The sequence below is a fragment of the Pelodiscus sinensis genome, chromosome 24 (assembly GCF_049634645.1).
Source record: "Pelodiscus sinensis isolate JC-2024 chromosome 24, ASM4963464v1, whole genome shotgun sequence".
Classification (NCBI taxonomy): Eukaryota; Metazoa; Chordata; order Testudines; family Trionychidae; genus Pelodiscus; species Pelodiscus sinensis.
This window is the reverse complement of record NC_134734.1, coordinates 15,931,033-15,948,090: the sequence shown is the minus strand read 5'-3', so window position 1 is coordinate 15,948,090 and position 17,058 is coordinate 15,931,033. Positions and strand designations below refer to the sequence as shown.

Here is a 17,058-nt window from a genome sequence, read left to right as displayed (position 1 = left end):
GAGAAAGGTTGGGCCACGTTAGACGATGAAGTTGCACTCGTTTGGGGGGCAGGCCTCTTGAGAGGGATTCCTTCTGGCCTTGGAATCTTCTGGAGTTTTTCTTCTTCCTCAAACTTAATTTCAGTTTTAAAAAATGACAAAGCGTAAAGACGTGTGTCCTATCTGACTCCAACCTCCCTTGCCTCTTCCACTGGAGAAGGAAGCAAAAGTGGATGAAGAAACGCTCAAGCTCACCCAAGTGAAAAAACCTAACATTTGTCCACGTCCAAAGAGCAAAGAGAAATGCCATTTGCACATCAAACAAAACCGTGCTGGGTTTGGCAACGTTGGGTCAACATAACACCGCTCAGTTGACTTTCCTTTTCTCAGAAAATTGAAAATGTGAATTCAAATGGACATTTGGGTGGGGAAGATCTTGATTTTGACAGAATCACGTTTCCATTGAAATGTTGCTCAGCCAAGTTCAGGAGCCAGGTATCCTGTGACCTAGTCCCATTTTCCAAAGCACCTAAGACCCCTTTTCGAAAGAAACAAAGGCCAAGCTCGTCTAAGGTATTTAGGTGTTTATCTCCTGTATATTAAGGGCTTGTCTATACTTACCCCGAGATCGACTCTCTGGAGATCGATTTGCTGGGGTTTGATTTAGCAGGTCTAATAAGGCATCCTGTCGACTCCAGTTTTCCATGGGGTTGTGAGGAGTAAGGGAAGTCAATGGGAAAAACTCTCCTGTTGACCTCCCGCTGTGGTAAGTCAAGCTAAGGCCAGGTCTACACTAGACCTGGAAGGTCGGCTGAAGGTACACATCTCCAGCTATGCAGAACACGTAGTTGGAGTCGGTTGACCTGAAGCTAAGCTTGGTGGTGTCCCCACAGTGGGAAATTGATGGGAGCAAATAATCCCATCAGCTTCTCTTATTCCTCGCGACTGCCAGGAGTCCCAATGCCAGCTGGAGCTGCCCTCAGTGTTTGATTTAGCGGGTCTTAATTAGACTCACTAAATCAAACACCAGAAGGTCGATCTCTGGCGTGGTGAGTGAAGATGTGCCCTAAGCTACGTCGACTCCAGCTATGCTATTCTCGTAGCTGGAGTTGCGTACCTTACTTCGACTTTCTTGTACAGCTTAGACCTTGCTTTAGATGCTCAACACCCAGCGAAATTGTTGGGAATCAGGAATTGACAGACCTTTCGCCTTAGATACTTTTGAAAATGAATCTTGGGCCTATTGGGCATTTTTACCTTACTGAACAGGAGACTCTACAATAACAAACTGATGTTTATCTAGCGCTAGCTCTGCTGACGGGGAGTTTCTTGGTTTGAGGCTGTTCCTTTGCAGGTCCCTTTGAATCCCATGCCAGAATTTGAATCCATTTCGGTTATTTGAAGTGCCATTAACAGCAGCATTACGCAAGGAGCACTTAAACTGCCTTTGGAAAAAAACTCCGCTTCAAATATTTAAGAAGGAGCAGTGAGTCCCGGATTATTTATGAACTGGGGACGCTCCCAGGCCAACCCTCCGGAGCCCACTTGTTCCACTTGCCGTCCTCAGCTGTGACAGCTGGGCCTCCCGCTGCAGAATATTAATCAGTGGCGCTGGAAGAGGCGAAGGCCACGCACGGGGAGCCTCCGCGCTCCTTGGAAAGGGAACTCCAGCAAGGGAGCCGCACGCATGCTGCGGCTGGCCCTAGCCTGCGCCCTCCCATAATGCTCAGGACCCCTAACAAACCAGCACGTACAGCCCCTGCACCAACTGACCCTCCCGTTACAAGCCTCTGCCGCCGTTGCACCACTGAGCAACCCTACAATAACAAACCAGCCCCGTCGCTGATGCCCGGCCGCAGGAAAACAAGCCGGCATGTGCAGGCTGAGGGGTGAGCCTACAAAAACAGACAACCCCCTGCTGAGGCGCAACCCTACACTAGCAAGCCCGCCTGTGCTGCGTAGCTGTCTGCTTGCCCAACAGTTCCTCAGTTAGGACAGGCCAGCTTGAGAGCAGCTCGGCAAGAGGTGCTGGGCTAGATCACAGTGGGTGTAAATCAGCTTGGCTCTGCAGAGGGGCTGTATTGATTTCCACCAGTTGAGGATCTAGTCCTCTGCTCTGGCCCCGGCCGCAGGAAAGGAGAGGGAAGTTGGCCAGCCTGGCTGAGTTCCTGGCCTTATTTGGCGGCAACCCGTCCAGCAGAGACACCTGCTTTCGATTGTCGCCGCCTGGCTCATCGCCAGCGAGTCGCACGGCTGGGTATATCCATTCCTCGTATTGTTTTAATCTAAGCCATTTCCAAATCCAAGCAGGGCTGGGGGGGGGGGGGGGAGGGTTATAAATAGCACTCATTGGCAGCGCTGGTGAGAAAACAAACCAGAGCAGATCTGAGGAGGGTTAAGGGGGGAACTGAGTGGGGGGTGGGGAAGGAAAATACAACCACGTGCAGCCAGGTTTCACTCTCCACGCCCCACCCGGGTGCTGCCCAGGCTACGCTCTGCCCTGGGTTACAGGGGGCAGGGTCAGCATTTAGAATCGGGCCACACTGCCAGTTTGCTGGCTCGGCCCCCAGCCGCTCGCCCTGAGGACAGCATGGAGAGGGGATGTCTGTCCCCTGAGCTCCCATGGGCCTAGTCTGGTCCCAGAGGCCACGCTGAGCTGCTGGAATACATGGTGATGCAGCAGAGACTGGGTGAGGCACAGTGGCGGTGTGGCTGCCTGGACACCTGGGTTCTATCCAGCTCAGCCAAGGGCCTGCTGCGTGACTCCGGGCTCAGTTTCCGGGTTCTTTGGGGCAGGGACTACATGTGGTGTCAGTTCAGAGCTCCAGGTGCTGCCTCTAAATACGACACACGTAGGAAAAAAACCTGGATGATCAGAGGAGAAGAATGTTTCACTTCCTTGCACTGTGGGGGCCCTGTGCATTTGTCTAGTCAGTTTCACCAGCATGATCAATTGTCTCCCCCTCCCCCCACCCCGTGCATCTTGGCACGGATAGTGTGTGAAAGGTGCAACTTTGTGTTGCACGATGTGCCCATGTGTGATGATGTGGGGAGTTGGGGGTGTGATGATGCATGTTTTGGAGGTGTGATTGTGGGTGACTGTGATTATGTGTTGGGAGGTGTGTGAGTGGGATGGGCTTGAGGGAGTGGCTGTAGATCTGTTCTGAATATGTGTCAGAGTGTGTGTGTGTGTGTGTGTGTAATTGTGTATCAGTGGTGAATATGTGTTGGGGTGTGTGGACTGTGAGTGTGATTATGTATTCAGGAAGATGAGTCACCTCTCACCTGTGGCCATGTGAGGGTGCCCAGTTATACCAGCTGCTGTGTTGTGTCTGTCTATCTGAGGCCATAAGAGAGGTTGGGGGGGATGGCTATAGATCAAAGCAGGACTCCTGGGTTCTATTCCTGACTCTTACATGTCAGGTGAATCATTTACCCATGTTATGCCTCAGTTTCTCTTTTCCAAAAAAAGGGAGACTTCCCTCTCTCAGGTTTGTACTAGTGTATTATGCAGGGAGTCAGATTCCCAGCCTTAAAATCCATGAAATTATATCACAGAGAAGACTGGACTGATCAGTTGAGCTCCACACCCAGTGGGGAGTAGAAAACAGGTTCGGAACATTTCTTCCTGACCTCCTGCTGGCGATCAGCTTATGCTCTGAACTTTGAAGATGGATAATGAGAGGTTTGCTTGTAATGCATTATTGAGGTATTAAAGGACTCTGTCAGAGAGTGTGATCCCTGGTAAACAAACAAGACAGTGCTGGAACGTGAGCTGCACAGAAGCTGCCTTGTGTCTGTAGTTTGTATAATAGAGACAGCCTGTTCTGAGAAGCTGCAAATTCACTAGCTATGGGGTTCTTAACCTTTTTCTTTTAGAGGCCTTCCTAAACATTTCTTACAGGTACTGTTCTATTGCAACTCAGGCTCCTGCCAGATCTTTAAATAGCTCCCTGCTGGTTTTTGTTACGGCACAGCCAGTTCTTGCGGGAGCTGTGCACCAGGGCGCATCCGCTTATTTTCACCTCTGTTTTCTGCCAGGGCCAGTATCAAGAGTAGCAAGCAAACAGTTGCTGAAGCTTTGGCTTCAGCCATGGGGCGACTCTCCTGAAGTCACTTGTGTCAAGGTTGTCAGGGCAGGGACGGCCTCTCCCCAGAACGCTGATGCCCTGATCACAGTAGGGTCCTGTACCTTCTGCTTTCACACAAAGAGCAAAGTGACGGGAGCCATATGCAACGTGGCCCTGTTTGCGAGTGGGTGCTGGGCAGGGCCATCTTGGGAAGCCGGATCCCACAAACTTGAGAACCAGCCAGAGCTGGGATGGGAATTAAAACGTCAGTGCACGGAGTGACAAGACGGGAACAGAATCATGGCATTCTTGGATTTCCAAAATATTATGTTTCTAGCCCTCGTGGATGCAAAAAAACCCTGCTCCAAGTGTAACCAACATCTGCCTGAGTCTGCAGGCAGCCTGACCCCAGTGTTGAGAGGTGTGACCCTCCCTGTGTGCTCTCTCTGAAACCTGCTGCTGTACCGCCCCCTCCCTGGACAGTGGGGCCTTGGCCTGTGTGCAGACCCTTCCCCCCTTCTGGGCAGGCAGCAGAGACTAGAGACAGACCCTTTCTGTTGTGTGTGTTTGTAGGTATATGCTGGCCCAGTTGCTCCTTCTCTATAGAAACCATCAACAGCCTGCTGGAACATTAAATTGCTGGGGCAAATGAGGTTCGGTACGTCCGGCTGGCTGCATCTAATTCACTGCCTGAACAAATTGCTTCCACTAGGGCTTAGTAATTTTCAGCTAACTCGTATCGCCAAGCCCAGCCAATTATTTATGCGGTGCCTCGCTCACACACAAGCACACACGCTTCTGGTTTTTAAAACGTCTCTGTTCTTGGAATTAATTTCAGGTGAGATCTCTGGGGCACCATCCTTCTTGGGCAAAGTGCCGCGTATCGGCTCATACTGGGACCAGCAAATCACTCAGGCCCCCTGCTGGGGAAAACAAGGTCGGAAAGCCCAGCACGCTGCCTCTTCTGTAAACAGCGGCATCAAGACGGGGAAAGGATCCCAGCCTCAGCTTGGGTTGGGAAGTTGGAATCACCGCCCTGCACCCCATTCTGGCAGGCGGGGGTCACAATGGGGGCTTACACAATCACGGTCCCCACGCTCCAAAGAGGGAAACTGAGGCATGGCTAGCCTACGGTCACATGGCAATTTTTCAGCAAGGTCAAGCTTAGGACTCAGCTGGCCTGGCTCCTGGTCCTAGGCTTAGCCCGGCCTGATGGAGGAAAACTGCCCAGCAAGCTAACTGCCACTCCTCCCGTCTGTACAGTGGGGAATGTCTCCCTTCCCTGCCACAGCCCACTCAGCTGTCCAACCAAAGCTCCTCTGATCAGCTGTCCCCATGGCATTGACAGGCCAGCTGGTCTTGCCCAGCTAGCACCCGCCAGAGACCAGGCTGAGACCTGGCATCCTCGTTTCACGCATGGCTTTTAGACTGAACCTAGTGCGGCAGGCCTCAGAACAACCACTCACCACGGTGCCTTTGTGCTGCCAAGGCAGGGAGACGGGATGGAGGATGACTTCCTGGTCAGCCTTGGAAAAGCATCAAGGCCTGTTCCGTTCTGCCCCTGACAAGCTGAGTGGCCTTGGCAGGCTGGGGTCACAATGGGGGCTTACACAAGCATGGTCCCCACTCTGCAGAGAGGGAAACTGAGGTACGGCATGGCTGGCCTACGGTCACATGGTTATTTTTCATGTCTCTGCGCAGTGCCTCAGTTTCCCCTCCGGGCCCTATCTGTTGGGTCTAGTTAGCTTGTGGTTTCTTTGGAGCAGAGATGATCTGTCTGCACTACATCGGGCACAACCAGGCCCCAGGCTCAGCTGGGGCCAGTAGGAGCGCGCCTCATGCAGCTATGAGTGAAGGGTGTGAACCCCCAAGGAGTGGGCTGGGTGCCATGGGGAGCTGAGGGTGACCCCAGGGTGGTGCTAGCAGGATGGGGTGACATTAATCACAGGGAAAATGTAGTTGAACAGCAGGGAAATCTTCCTGTCCTCGCTTACTGCAAGGTCGCCTCCTGCGATTGTAGGGGGAGCCCCATTAGCTGGGTTGCTGGTGAGGCTGGGAATAAAATCCAGATGATGAGGAACACACCTGCTCCGGTCAAAGGGGGATGGAACAGACGGTGCCTGATGAGGGCTCTTCTGCATCTTAATTCCTTTCGTTTATTCAGCTGGTCCTGCCCGGCACCAGCTCTGGGGCTGCATCTGGGAATGCAGAGATAGGGACAGATTGCCTTATGGCGGCCTGGCTGTGGGGTACACCAGCAGAAGGCATGGCCCTGGGTCTCCGATATCAGGGGCTTGGGGAGGGGTCGGTAGACAGGCCATTAAGCCTTCAGAAAATGCCTATGAGCTGAGGCAGGAGAGAGCTGGAAGGGGGATGGGGTTTTTCCATTGGCGCTGCACCTTGCTCCTTATGCTTGCTCAGCCCAGATGCCTGACCATGCTCTGCTGTCTCCTCCCCAGCTGGTTGCCCCAGCCCAACCCTTCCCCTCCTCCCAGCCATGTGGCTCAGGGCCCCTGGAAAAAGGCTGAAAAGTTTTCCAGACGGAGGCGTTTGCAGCCGTCCCTCCTGGCTGGATGGGCAGAGCTGGAGGTGTCTGTCGCCCAAACACATCGCTTGTGTGTGGCTCGGACAGAAGCCAATCAGAATTTGGGGGGGGGGTGTGATGGGGTGACACCCTAGATGCCCTGTCTTCACACCCATGCTACTGCAAGGTTATTTGTCCCAAACAGACCTTGCGAGGTACCATGTGAAACCGCTAATGCACTGCTCAGTGCTGTGATTGTAAAATCTGCACCAGCGCTAGAGGGAAGGCTAGACATCCTCTCCTTGCCAGACTTTGTTTGAAACCAGACTGTCTAGCTCAGGTGTGGGCCAAAGACTATGGAGTTGCTTGTCTGGGACAATGGTGGGGCACTGTCATAAAAGGCAAACAAAGCAACCACGCTAATGAGGTAACGAATCAACTACCCCCAGCAGGGTGGAGAGCATGAAATCTTCACTGTGTCTTTCTGCCCAGAAGGAGAAAAGGAAATTCATTGGTGACCGCACGGCAGTGGTTAACTGGAGGGTAAAAGGCAGAGGGGTCAGGACCGTAAACGACACGCAGGTCAATGAAGGGACTGCAGATACTATTAGGCTATGTTTACACTGGCGTGATCTTGCGCCAGAGCTATGCAAATGAGGTTAAGCGTGGAATATCGCCGAGCCTCATTTGCATATCTAATGAGCCACCATTTTTGCAGAAGAGGCTCTTACGCAAGAAGGAGCTGTCTACACTGCCCCTTCTTGCACAAGAAAAACCCTCTTGCGCAATGCTGCTATTCCTGAAAATAATCAGCCGAACAGCATTGTGCAAAAGGGTTTTTCTTGCGCAAGGGGCAGTGTAGACAGTTCCTTCTTGCGAAAGAGCCTCTTCCGCAAAAATGGCGGCTCATCAGATATGCAAATGAGGCTTGGTGATATTCCACACTTAGCCTCATTTGCATAGCTCTGGCACAAGATTTGGAAAAGAGCTCAAGGAAGGAAGCCGTACTGGGCAAGGACCTGCAGCAGCTGGTTGATGGCTGCCTCACCATTAGCCCCAATCTAGCTCACCCTCCAACCATGTGCAGGGTGGCCCAGCCAGGCCCTGATCCCAACCTTGCCATATGTGGTAGCCCGGCCCTGTCCCAGCCCAGCTCCAGCCGTAGCCATGGCGACCGGGCCTTGATTCTACTGCAGCCATGGCTGCCTGGCCCTGATCCAGCCCTGATCGTGCTGCAGCTGTAGTGGCCTGACTCTGATCCTACCATTCCCCCAGCCCAGGTGCTGCTGCAAGGCCAGAGAGCTGGGTGTGTGTGTGTGTGTGTGTGAATTCTCGCCTCACAGTAGCCTCTTCCTTCACCTCCAATGTCTCTCAAACCCAGCCCCACCACATAGCCTGTACCCCCAGCTGGAGTCCTCATACCCTTTCACCCCAACCCTCTGCCCAAGCCCTGAGCCCTTCATCTCTGGACTCACCCCAAAGCCTGCACCCCGAGCTAAAGCCCTCACACCCTAACTCTCTGCTCCAGCTCTGAGTCCTCTCCCTTCTTGGTCTCACCCTGACCACGTGAATTTTATTTGCACCCCTAAGAAGGTAGCTTGTCACCCATCCCCTCCTTGTCGCACGCCACCTCCACACTGGTGCACATCACAAAGTTCATTCTACACAGGGGTGGGAAAAATTAGAGGGAACTTGCAAAGAGCTGAGTCATGCATGGAAAGGTGACTTGCTCATGTGACTTCTAACTCCATTTTGGGATATACTTTTACACAACGGGATTCCCGCCACATGGCCGAGGATATATAAAGGGCCCTGGTAATTCCTCCATTTTGTCTTCAATCCTGTTTCTCCCATCTGGAGGATCTATGCTATAAACTGAAGCTTGAAACAAAGGACTGAATGACCTATCCAAACAGAGACTTGATTTATGGCAGCAAATTATTCCATCATTGCTACAAGCCTGCACCAAGAACTTGGCAGTTGGTGTATGTAATTTGATTCCTTTAACGATTTTAACGTTCACCTTTCTTTCTTTCTTTCTTTCTTTCTTTCTTTCTTTCTTTCTTTCTTTCTTTCTTTCTTTCTTTCTTTCTTTCTTTCTTTCTTTCTTTCTTTCTTTCTTTCTTTCTTTCTCTTTCTTTCTTTCAGATTTTAGATTCTAAAGGATTGGGTCATCAGTGTGCGTTTTGGGTAAGATTCTAAGTTAGAAATTGAATGTGGAAAACCCTTTTTATTTGGTGAGATCTGTTTTCATAACCTCTCATCTGAATGAGTGGTACTGGTGGTGCAGGAGGAAAACTGGAGGAGTGTCTAAGCTTATATGACTTCTTGCTGGCCAGTGTGGCAAACAGAAAGTGCTTCTTGGTACGTCTACACAGCAGTTTAATTTAACATATTGCACATCTACACAGCAAGCCCATTATTTCGAAATAAATTCAAAATAATGGGTTTCTTACTCCGACTTTTGTAAACTTCACTGTATGAGGAGTAAGGGAAGTTGGGGGAAGAGAGCTCTATTTCGAAATAAGTGCTGGGTAGACGCGCCCAAATTTGAAATGAGCTATTTTGACTTAAGCTACGCAATTAGCGTAGCTCAAGTTGTGTAGCTTATTTCGAGTTTAGCCCTGCTGTGTAGACGTACCCTGAGTGACTGATTTGGTGACTTATAATAGAGAGCCCCCAGTCTTGGGCTGTAAGTAGCCCTGTCTCTGTCAGTTCAGGGCAAATGGCTTATTTTCAGCAGTGCCCCCCAGTATCCCCATACTACAGTGGCTCAGAACCGGCATTTAGCTCAGGTAGAAGGGCCAGCTGAGCTTGTCAGCCTTTGTACCTGGCTCCCCTGACTTAGCTGTGGTGTAGACGGGACCTCCCCCATCCCCTTAACAGGGACAGCCCAGACTTTAGTTCTCCAGCAGGTTCAGTTCTCTTTACACTTGGGTGAACTGGTGAACTGGGTTGGCTCTGGGTGCCCTGTCAGGAAGATGTAGCCTTTGCTTCACACCTAGCTCCACTCCCAGTGCCAAGGAAGACGGACCCTGCTCCCTTTGCCCCAACATGCTTTGATTTAAAATCCCTGGCTGGCTTCTGAGCTCCATGTGAATCAGGCGTGACTCCATTAGGCTGAGTCTCATTCACACCAGCATAACACTCCTTAGGCCCTGCAGGTTGGCTAAACACTGCAGAGGGGAGGGGGACTGGTTAAACGGGTTTCACTCTGATTCAGGGAAGAGGGCGGCTCCTTTCTGTTTAAATTAACCCGACTCTCTACAGACGCCAGCCAAAATCAGAGCATGCACATGGCTTGGATTTCAGTTCCTATTCGCGATGAATGCTGGGCTGATCCGATCGCCCTCCAGCCTGGTACCTTGTGCAGGGCCCAGTTTCCAAGAGTCCTGTGCTCCCACTTTTCTCAATGGAGGAAGGGGAAGATTCACCACTGTTCTCTAGGCGTTAGCTGTTGCTTCTCTATAGGCGGGGGAAGGGATGATCCATTGTTCTCAATAGTCGTTTGTGTGCGTGTGTGACTTTCCATTGTTCTCAGTGGGGGAGGGGAGGATTTGCCATTGTTCTCCAGCTGAGGGCCAGGAGTTGGCTTTTGTTCTCTATGGGCAATGGGGAAGGGACAATCCATTGTTCTGAATAGCAGTGTGTGTGTGATTCTCCTTTGTTCTCAGTGGGGGAGGGGTGTCTCTGCTGCTCTTAGTTGGGGGAAGGGGTATCTGTTGTTCTTGGTCGGGGAGGGGTGTCTGATGCTCTTGGGGAGTGTAAGGGATGGCTGTTGTCTCAGTGGGGGAGCTCGGTGAGACCCTCATCCCAATGTGTGTGTGTATGTGTGTGTGTGTGTGGTTCAGATGGATCAACCCACTGCCCAGTGGCGGGTGGGGGGAGTCAGATGGATCAGACCTGTACCCCAGTGGAGAATCCCCCCCCCCCCCGCCGTGCCTGTCCTGATGCGCCGACTCCGACTGGTGCTCTCTGCTGGTGCCGCTCCTTGTTTCCTAACACTCCAGTGTAAAGCCCATGTGGTGGTAACTGACCCTGTCTCCCCACATCCCAAAAACGACCCAGGCTCTAGGCAATGATGAGATTATATAATTCAGGCATCAACGCAGGCTGTGTCTGTCCCGACACCGCATGTACATGGCTGCAGCACCATTGGCTTGTGCACAGTTCACTCTCCTACACGGTAGGATAAATTGGACTTCTCTTCTGCGAAGTTACGTTGAAATATATATATCTATTTATAGCTATGTACAGTATCTATACATATATTTCACAAGGCTCGAAGGGCCAGCTGTCCGAGGCTTCCCAGCCCTCTGAGATCCCACTGAGTCGTTGGCTTGGCCAGGATCCCTCTGATGTCGCCCCTTCCCCCCAAAATTGATTTTTTTTTTTGCACTGCGATGGGCGGTCCCAGGTTGGTGCTTTCACTTGCCTCGGAGGGTTCTGAAGTCGGCCTGACCGCAGAGACGGGACGCAGACAGCCTCGTTGCCACGTGAACCACGCTGGGGGTCAAACCCCTGGGAGCTGAGGCTACAACGTGGCCTTTTGTTTTAAATTAAAAAGCCGTTCAGTCTTAATAATAAATAAGACCAGAGAGAGGCAGGCTGGGGGTGTGTGTGTGTGTGTGTGTGTGTGTGTAAGGAGCGGGTGCTACAAGGAAGAAACTGAGGAGTGATCTCGTCCTCTTCCCCTTCCCGCCCGGCTGGTTATTGGAGTCGTTGGGAAGCAAAGTGCAGCTGGGGCGTGGAGGGCTGGCGAGCTCGGTTTCCATGCCCCCTGGCACAGAGAAACCACACGCAGCAGGTGCCCTGCAACGGCACAGAAGCGTTCGTGTCTCGTGGGGCCCCACCGGCCCTGCCTCCCCGCCAGTCCCAGGAGGCCGAGTGGGAAAGGAGGCGGCCGGTTGACAGCGGTGTCCCCGCAGCTTTTTAATGGGCGGGGATGTGGTGGCAGCCGGATACCTGGGGGGCACATTCTTCTCCTGGAACGGTGCCCGCCACATGTTCCTGAAGCCCCTTTGCTTGGGCGTTAGCAGGTGATGGGGGTGGGGGGTGTGTGTGTGCCAAATGCATTTTAAAAAATGCTCTTTTCAATGCAAAACTACAAATCCACTGGTCTCCGCTGCCCCACCCTGGTGCTGCAGGCGGGGGCTCCGGGGAAGCTGGCAAGGCTGGCAGCCACGCCCCCTCTAATGCTGGCAAGGTCAGTAGTTGAATTGGGTGGAGGGCTTGATGGGGGACGAAGGCATGAAGAGCGGCTTGGGGGGCACGTCGGGCTTCATGGAGGCCGATCGCTTGATGCCGCCGGTCCTGGGCAGCGAGCTCTGGTCGGCGTAGCTGGGCTGCCGCACGAGGAAGGCGCCGGGCCCTTCGAGGGGCACCTGGGTGCCCGTGGAGTGCATGCGGGTCAGGAGTGTGGGGGGCGGGGGCTGCCGGACCACCTGGCTCAAGCTATGCTGCCGGGAGATCAGCCCCCCGCCCATTGCGAGGTTCATGAGCTTCTGCGCCGAGGACAGCGAATGCCTCTGCGACGGGTGCCGGGACGGCTGCTGCTTCTCCAGGCAGGACTGCGGCGTGACGTCGGGGGGGACATCCAGCCTCCGAGGCAGGCTGTCCCTGGGGAGGGTGGAAGAGCTGTAGTAGGGGGCACTCTCCGTGTCCGGGATCTTGGGCTGCACCCTGTTGGCGAAGGATACGGCGGCGTGGGGGCTGATGGCTGGCTGGTGGCCGGGCACCCCGCTCAGCAACTTCTTCGGAGAGCCGCTAGCCTCGTGGAGGTGCTTCAGCAGCTCCTCCAAGGTGGTCACCTCCACCCCCTTGGGCAGATAGCACTGGGAATGGCGCACCAGCACCCGCTCTGCATTGGGGATCTTCTTCTCCTCCGGGTAGCCAGCCAGTGGTTGGTCATAGCCCTGCAGGCTGCTAGGCAGCACCATGGCACCGGGGAACTGGAAGACCTGGGCCCCAGAGATGGGGCCATGGAATACATGGCCTTTGCCTTGTGACTCCTTGGCGTTGTTGCAGTTCTGGTTTTTCTCCCATTGGTTCCTGATGGCCTTCATGTTTTTCATAGGGAGCTCCGGGGTGGACTCCGGCGTGGGCAGCCCAGACAGCTCGGGGTGCTCCTTCACTCCAGCCTTGGCCGTCCCGTTGTGTGGCTCCTTCTCACTGGGCAGCAGGGTGGTGTAAAGTTTTGGAGAGGACGCTTCCGTCAGCCCGTCCTTAGACTGGCTGTCCAGTAGCCCGTTCATCTTAGCCAAGCTCCGCAGGGAGAGGGGACGCTGGATTGTGTTCTCGGGGTCCTTGCTGACGTGTTTGGCCTTCTGGAACATGTGACTGCAGTAGCAGGAGACAAACAAGCCGGAAAAGAAGGCCCCCAGGACAAATGCCACAAAGACGCAGCCGATGAGGAAGGTGAAATGGACAGTCTTGGAGCTGTCTTTGCCTTCCGATTCCTGGCGCACGCCTAGAAACACACAACACAACACACACACGCACAAAAAGTGAGAATGAACAGGGAGGTTACTCTATCAATCCCTCGACATTCCTCTCAGGAATTGGCTGGGGCAGGAACGTCCTTTTCATAGGCCATGTATAGACTACACTGATCTATTGGAAAAAGGTACGCAAATTGCGCTCTGCAATTTGCGTACCTTTTCCCAATTGTTTTTTTGGAAGAGGCTTTTCCGAAATTTGGCCCTTCTACACTGGGCCAAATTTCGGAAAAGCCTCCTCTTTCGGAAGAGCCCTTCTTCTTCTTGGAAGGAGGAAGACAGGGCTTCTGAAAGAGAGTGTCTGCACTTCCGCAAAAAAAAATGGAAAACCCCTGTAGTGTAGACATAGCCATAGACAGTAGCTGAGCAAAATACCCTTCTCTACCCGGCACCCATTTTGGAGGTGATGGAAACTTTAACTCCTGGCTTTTCTCTCTTGTTTTCTGTTTACAATGAAATACGGAAAAGCCAAGGAAATCTCCAAAGCTTTGCTCCTGCTTAGCAGTTGCTGGGACTGCAGAAAGGAGAGCCCATGGCAATGACATGGAATGGAGAATGGTACTTGGGAAATGGAACTAGATGGCCAGTCAATGAAGGGGGCAATATGGAAGATTCCTACCTGAACTAACTCCTTTGGTTTTACCCGGGGTGAAATGTGGCCCAGTGGCTGCTGTCCCACATGAAAGCTAGGACGTGGGCACACTGGAGAGAGTCCAGCAGAGGGCAATGAAAATGTTTAGGGGGCTGGGGCACATGACTTATGAGAGGCTGAGGGATTTGGGCTTATTTAGTCTGCAGAAGAGTGAGGGGGGATTTGAGAGCAGCCTCCAACTACCTGAAGAGGGTTCCAAAGAGGATGGAGAGAGGCTGTTCTCAGTGGTGGCAGATGGCAGAACAAGGAGAAACGGTCTCAAGTTGCGGGGGGGGGGGGGCTCTGGGTTGGAAATTAGGAAAAACTATTTCACTAGGAGGATGGTGATGCACTGGAATGAGTTGCCTAGGGTGGGGGTGGACTCTCCATCCTTGGAGGTTAGACTCATAGAACATTAGAACAGGAAGGAACCTCAAGAGGTCATAAATTCCAGTCCCCTCACAGCAGGACCAAGCACCATCTATGTCATCCCAGATAGATGTCTATATAATCTGCTCTTAAATATCTCCAGTGATGGAAATTCCACAACCGCCTCAGCTTGACCAAGCCTTGGCTGGGATGATTTAGTTGAAATTGGTCCTTCATGGAGCAGGGGGTTGGACTAGATGCCTTTTGAGGTCTCTTCCCACCCATATTTTCTATGATTCTATTAAAGCTGTGTCCACTCTTTGCAACCAGTGCGAACCTCCAAAGAAGCTCAGGGCGGGACAGGGAGAGGTTATTTCTAGCAATGGGCAAGCCAAGGCCAAGTGAAGGCCCCATTCAGGTGCAACTTCTTTAAAGTCAACAGTCTCAGAGATGTACAGAAGAAGAGATTCAGGCTGTGGAGTCAGAGGAGCATCTGAAGGTGGTAGATTCAGAGGTGTTAAAAGCAGAAGGGATCATGAGGTTGCCAGATGGTTTCAGAAGAAATAAAAAAAAAAAAAAAAAAGACCCCGAGAGTTGTTAAGTAAAAAAAAAAAATAAAAATTGTGTGGCCCCTTTAAGAAATGTGTGGTGAGGCTTTTTGGCCCTAACAGTCTGCCAGTGGCCACCCACCATCTTGCTTCCCTGTGCCAGGCTGGACAGCTCCCCTGCGGAACCCAGAAAGCACTAGGGTTGCCAGCCTACCTCTGAATTGAGCCGGACAGCCCAGGATTTTCACCTCCTGGCCAGGAAAAAAATCAGAAAATACTGGACATTTTAGGTGTCCAGTATTTTCTTAATTTTTTTTAACCGGACAGGAGGTGAAAATACTGAACTGTCCGGGTAAATACCGGACACCTGGCAACCCTAAGGTCAAGCCACCTGGCCTCCTTTAGGACCACCGGCCAGATAATTTCACCCAGCTACCCCAGGATTAGCCAAAAACTTGCGCTTGACTAACGTTTTGGATGTTGAGCCACGTCTTGGGGGTTGCTTTGAGCTCTGGGAATCTCTCTGGCTCACAGACAATTGCGATGGAAATCTTGGGAGAATGTGAGGGAGGTTGGACAACCCCGGCCTCTGGTCAGGGCAGAAATGGTGCTGAGAGAAGCTGCAAAAGGGCAGCTGGGGGGAGCAGGAAGAGGTTCTGCTGGAGGTTGGAGTGGCAGGTCCTCACCGGTTGGACTCGTAGCTTTCCCTAACTGGAGCAACGGGGCAGTTTCCTTTGGGAAAATCCCTTGAAATTCAACCATCCCGTTAGAAGGCAGCTGCAGCTGTCTCCGCTCTTTATTCTTTTCCTCCCCTTTGCAAGCCGCAGAGGCATTACCCTAATGGCACCGTATGGAGGGAGCTGATTAATTTCAAAGCTGCGTGCTCCAAACGGAATGGAGCAGCGGAGCCCACGGCAGCCAGAAGGCTGGCGGCTGTGGAGAGCAATGAGCAGCCTAAAGCAGAGAGAGGCAGGTAAAGCAATCAGGCTGCCTGACGGCTAATTGTGAAAGCTCGCAGCAGAGAGCGCGAGGAGAAGAGAAAGGGAGAAAGACAAAGGCCAGACAGAGGAATGGAAACCAGAGAAATGAGAGAGCAGGAAATAAGGCCACGGAGAGTGGGAAAGACACTCCCCCACCCCGCTCACTCTATCAGACCATCAAGGGGGTCACCACTCGGCCTCAAGAGTACGAGGCCAAGAGAGTAAGGGACAGAAAAAGAGAAAAGAGATTTAGCTAGACAGTCGGAGGGATGTGTGGGGATGGATAGATAGATAGATTAGACAGACAGGTTGTAGTATAGGGATGGATGGATAGGATGCAGTTTAGGGAGGGATGGACAGAGTGTAGTAGGGTGTAGTACAGGGAGGGACAGATAGATAGCTAAGAACATTGCACGGGGAAGAATACACAGCTAATGCTCCCGTTTGGAAACACCCCAAGTTCTGCACCTGATCCATCACTTGCTGTAGTGAGTGGGAGTTTGGCTGCTGGCTTCCAAGGCTTTGGGTTGAGCCGCTCTGTGTAACTTGCCCGGAGCCCCGGCTCTTTGCTGATTGAGCTAACTGGGGTGGTGAAGGGAGATGGGCATGTGGGGCAGCAGGCCCCTGCAGGGTTTGACTGGGGGAGCAGCCACTGGGTCCTGGAGTCAGGAAGGAACGTTCCCTGGGGGCAGGTTTTCCCAGCGCTGCCGGATCCTTGTAGCATCCTCGGATGCAGCTGGTACCAGGCCCCGTGTGAGAGGAGACTGTAGCTAGACAGAGCTCTGTTCTGACCCATTCCGGAGGTTCCCATGGGACGGCCGTAGGAGACCGGGCTGGTGCTGAGGAGATGGCATGGGGTCGTGGGGGTCAGTGGCAGGGCGGTGCTGTTTTGCAGTGATCTCAGAGGCCACGTGAGCAATACGGGTCTCTCTGAGACGGCGCAGGACACGACGAGAACCGCGCAGGCCAGGCTGACGGCACAGAAGTCGCAAGCACCCTCCCCCCACTGGGGTTAGCCACCAGGGACTAATCACACAGCGTGCAGTTAGTAATTAATTTGCGCCCTTGGGGGAACGGAAGCCACCAGGGATCTGCTCAGCCAGCCGTGGCAGTAAGCGTGTGGGTGACAGTGACAAGCAACGTGTTCCATGCAGCAGCAGTGGTGGTGCTGGGGGATCATGCCTACCTACGTGACACAGGATCGAGGGGTACCACCCCCAGTAGTCACACTCACCCAGCAGCTGCTCAGCCAACCAAGGACACAAAGAGCCCTGATCCATCTTTCTGTCTCCTAAAAAGTGCCTCCTTTGCTCCCCGGCTCTGCCTGCCAGACCACATCCCCTCTGGAGCCATCAGTGGAACCCAGGAGTCCGGACCCCCACACCAACTATGAAGCCTCCAAAAGCCAGGAAAGGAACCCAGGGGTCCTGGTTTTTATTCGCTTCCTTCCAGTGCCACGA

General features: G+C 52.9%; 1 protein-coding gene across 4 annotated transcripts in view; it reads right to left on the bottom strand.

Annotated features, from left to right (window-relative positions):
* Nucleotides 1-17,058, bottom strand: part of SEMA6C (semaphorin 6C) — a 145,485-nt gene that overhangs the window by 25,421 nt on the left and 103,006 nt on the right. For 3 of the 4 annotated variants that reach the window (XM_075908166.1, XM_075908167.1, XM_075908168.1), the window contains one exon: nt 10,651-13,042. The exons of the other annotated variant lie outside the window; for it this stretch is intronic. In XM_075908166.1, coding sequence (XP_075764281.1) covers nt 11,781-13,042 — 1,262 coding nt within the window. In that variant the 3' untranslated portion in view covers nt 10,651-11,780. Of the gene's footprint in view, nt 1-10,650; nt 13,043-17,058 lie in introns of those variants that run through there. 4 annotated transcript variants of the gene reach the window in all.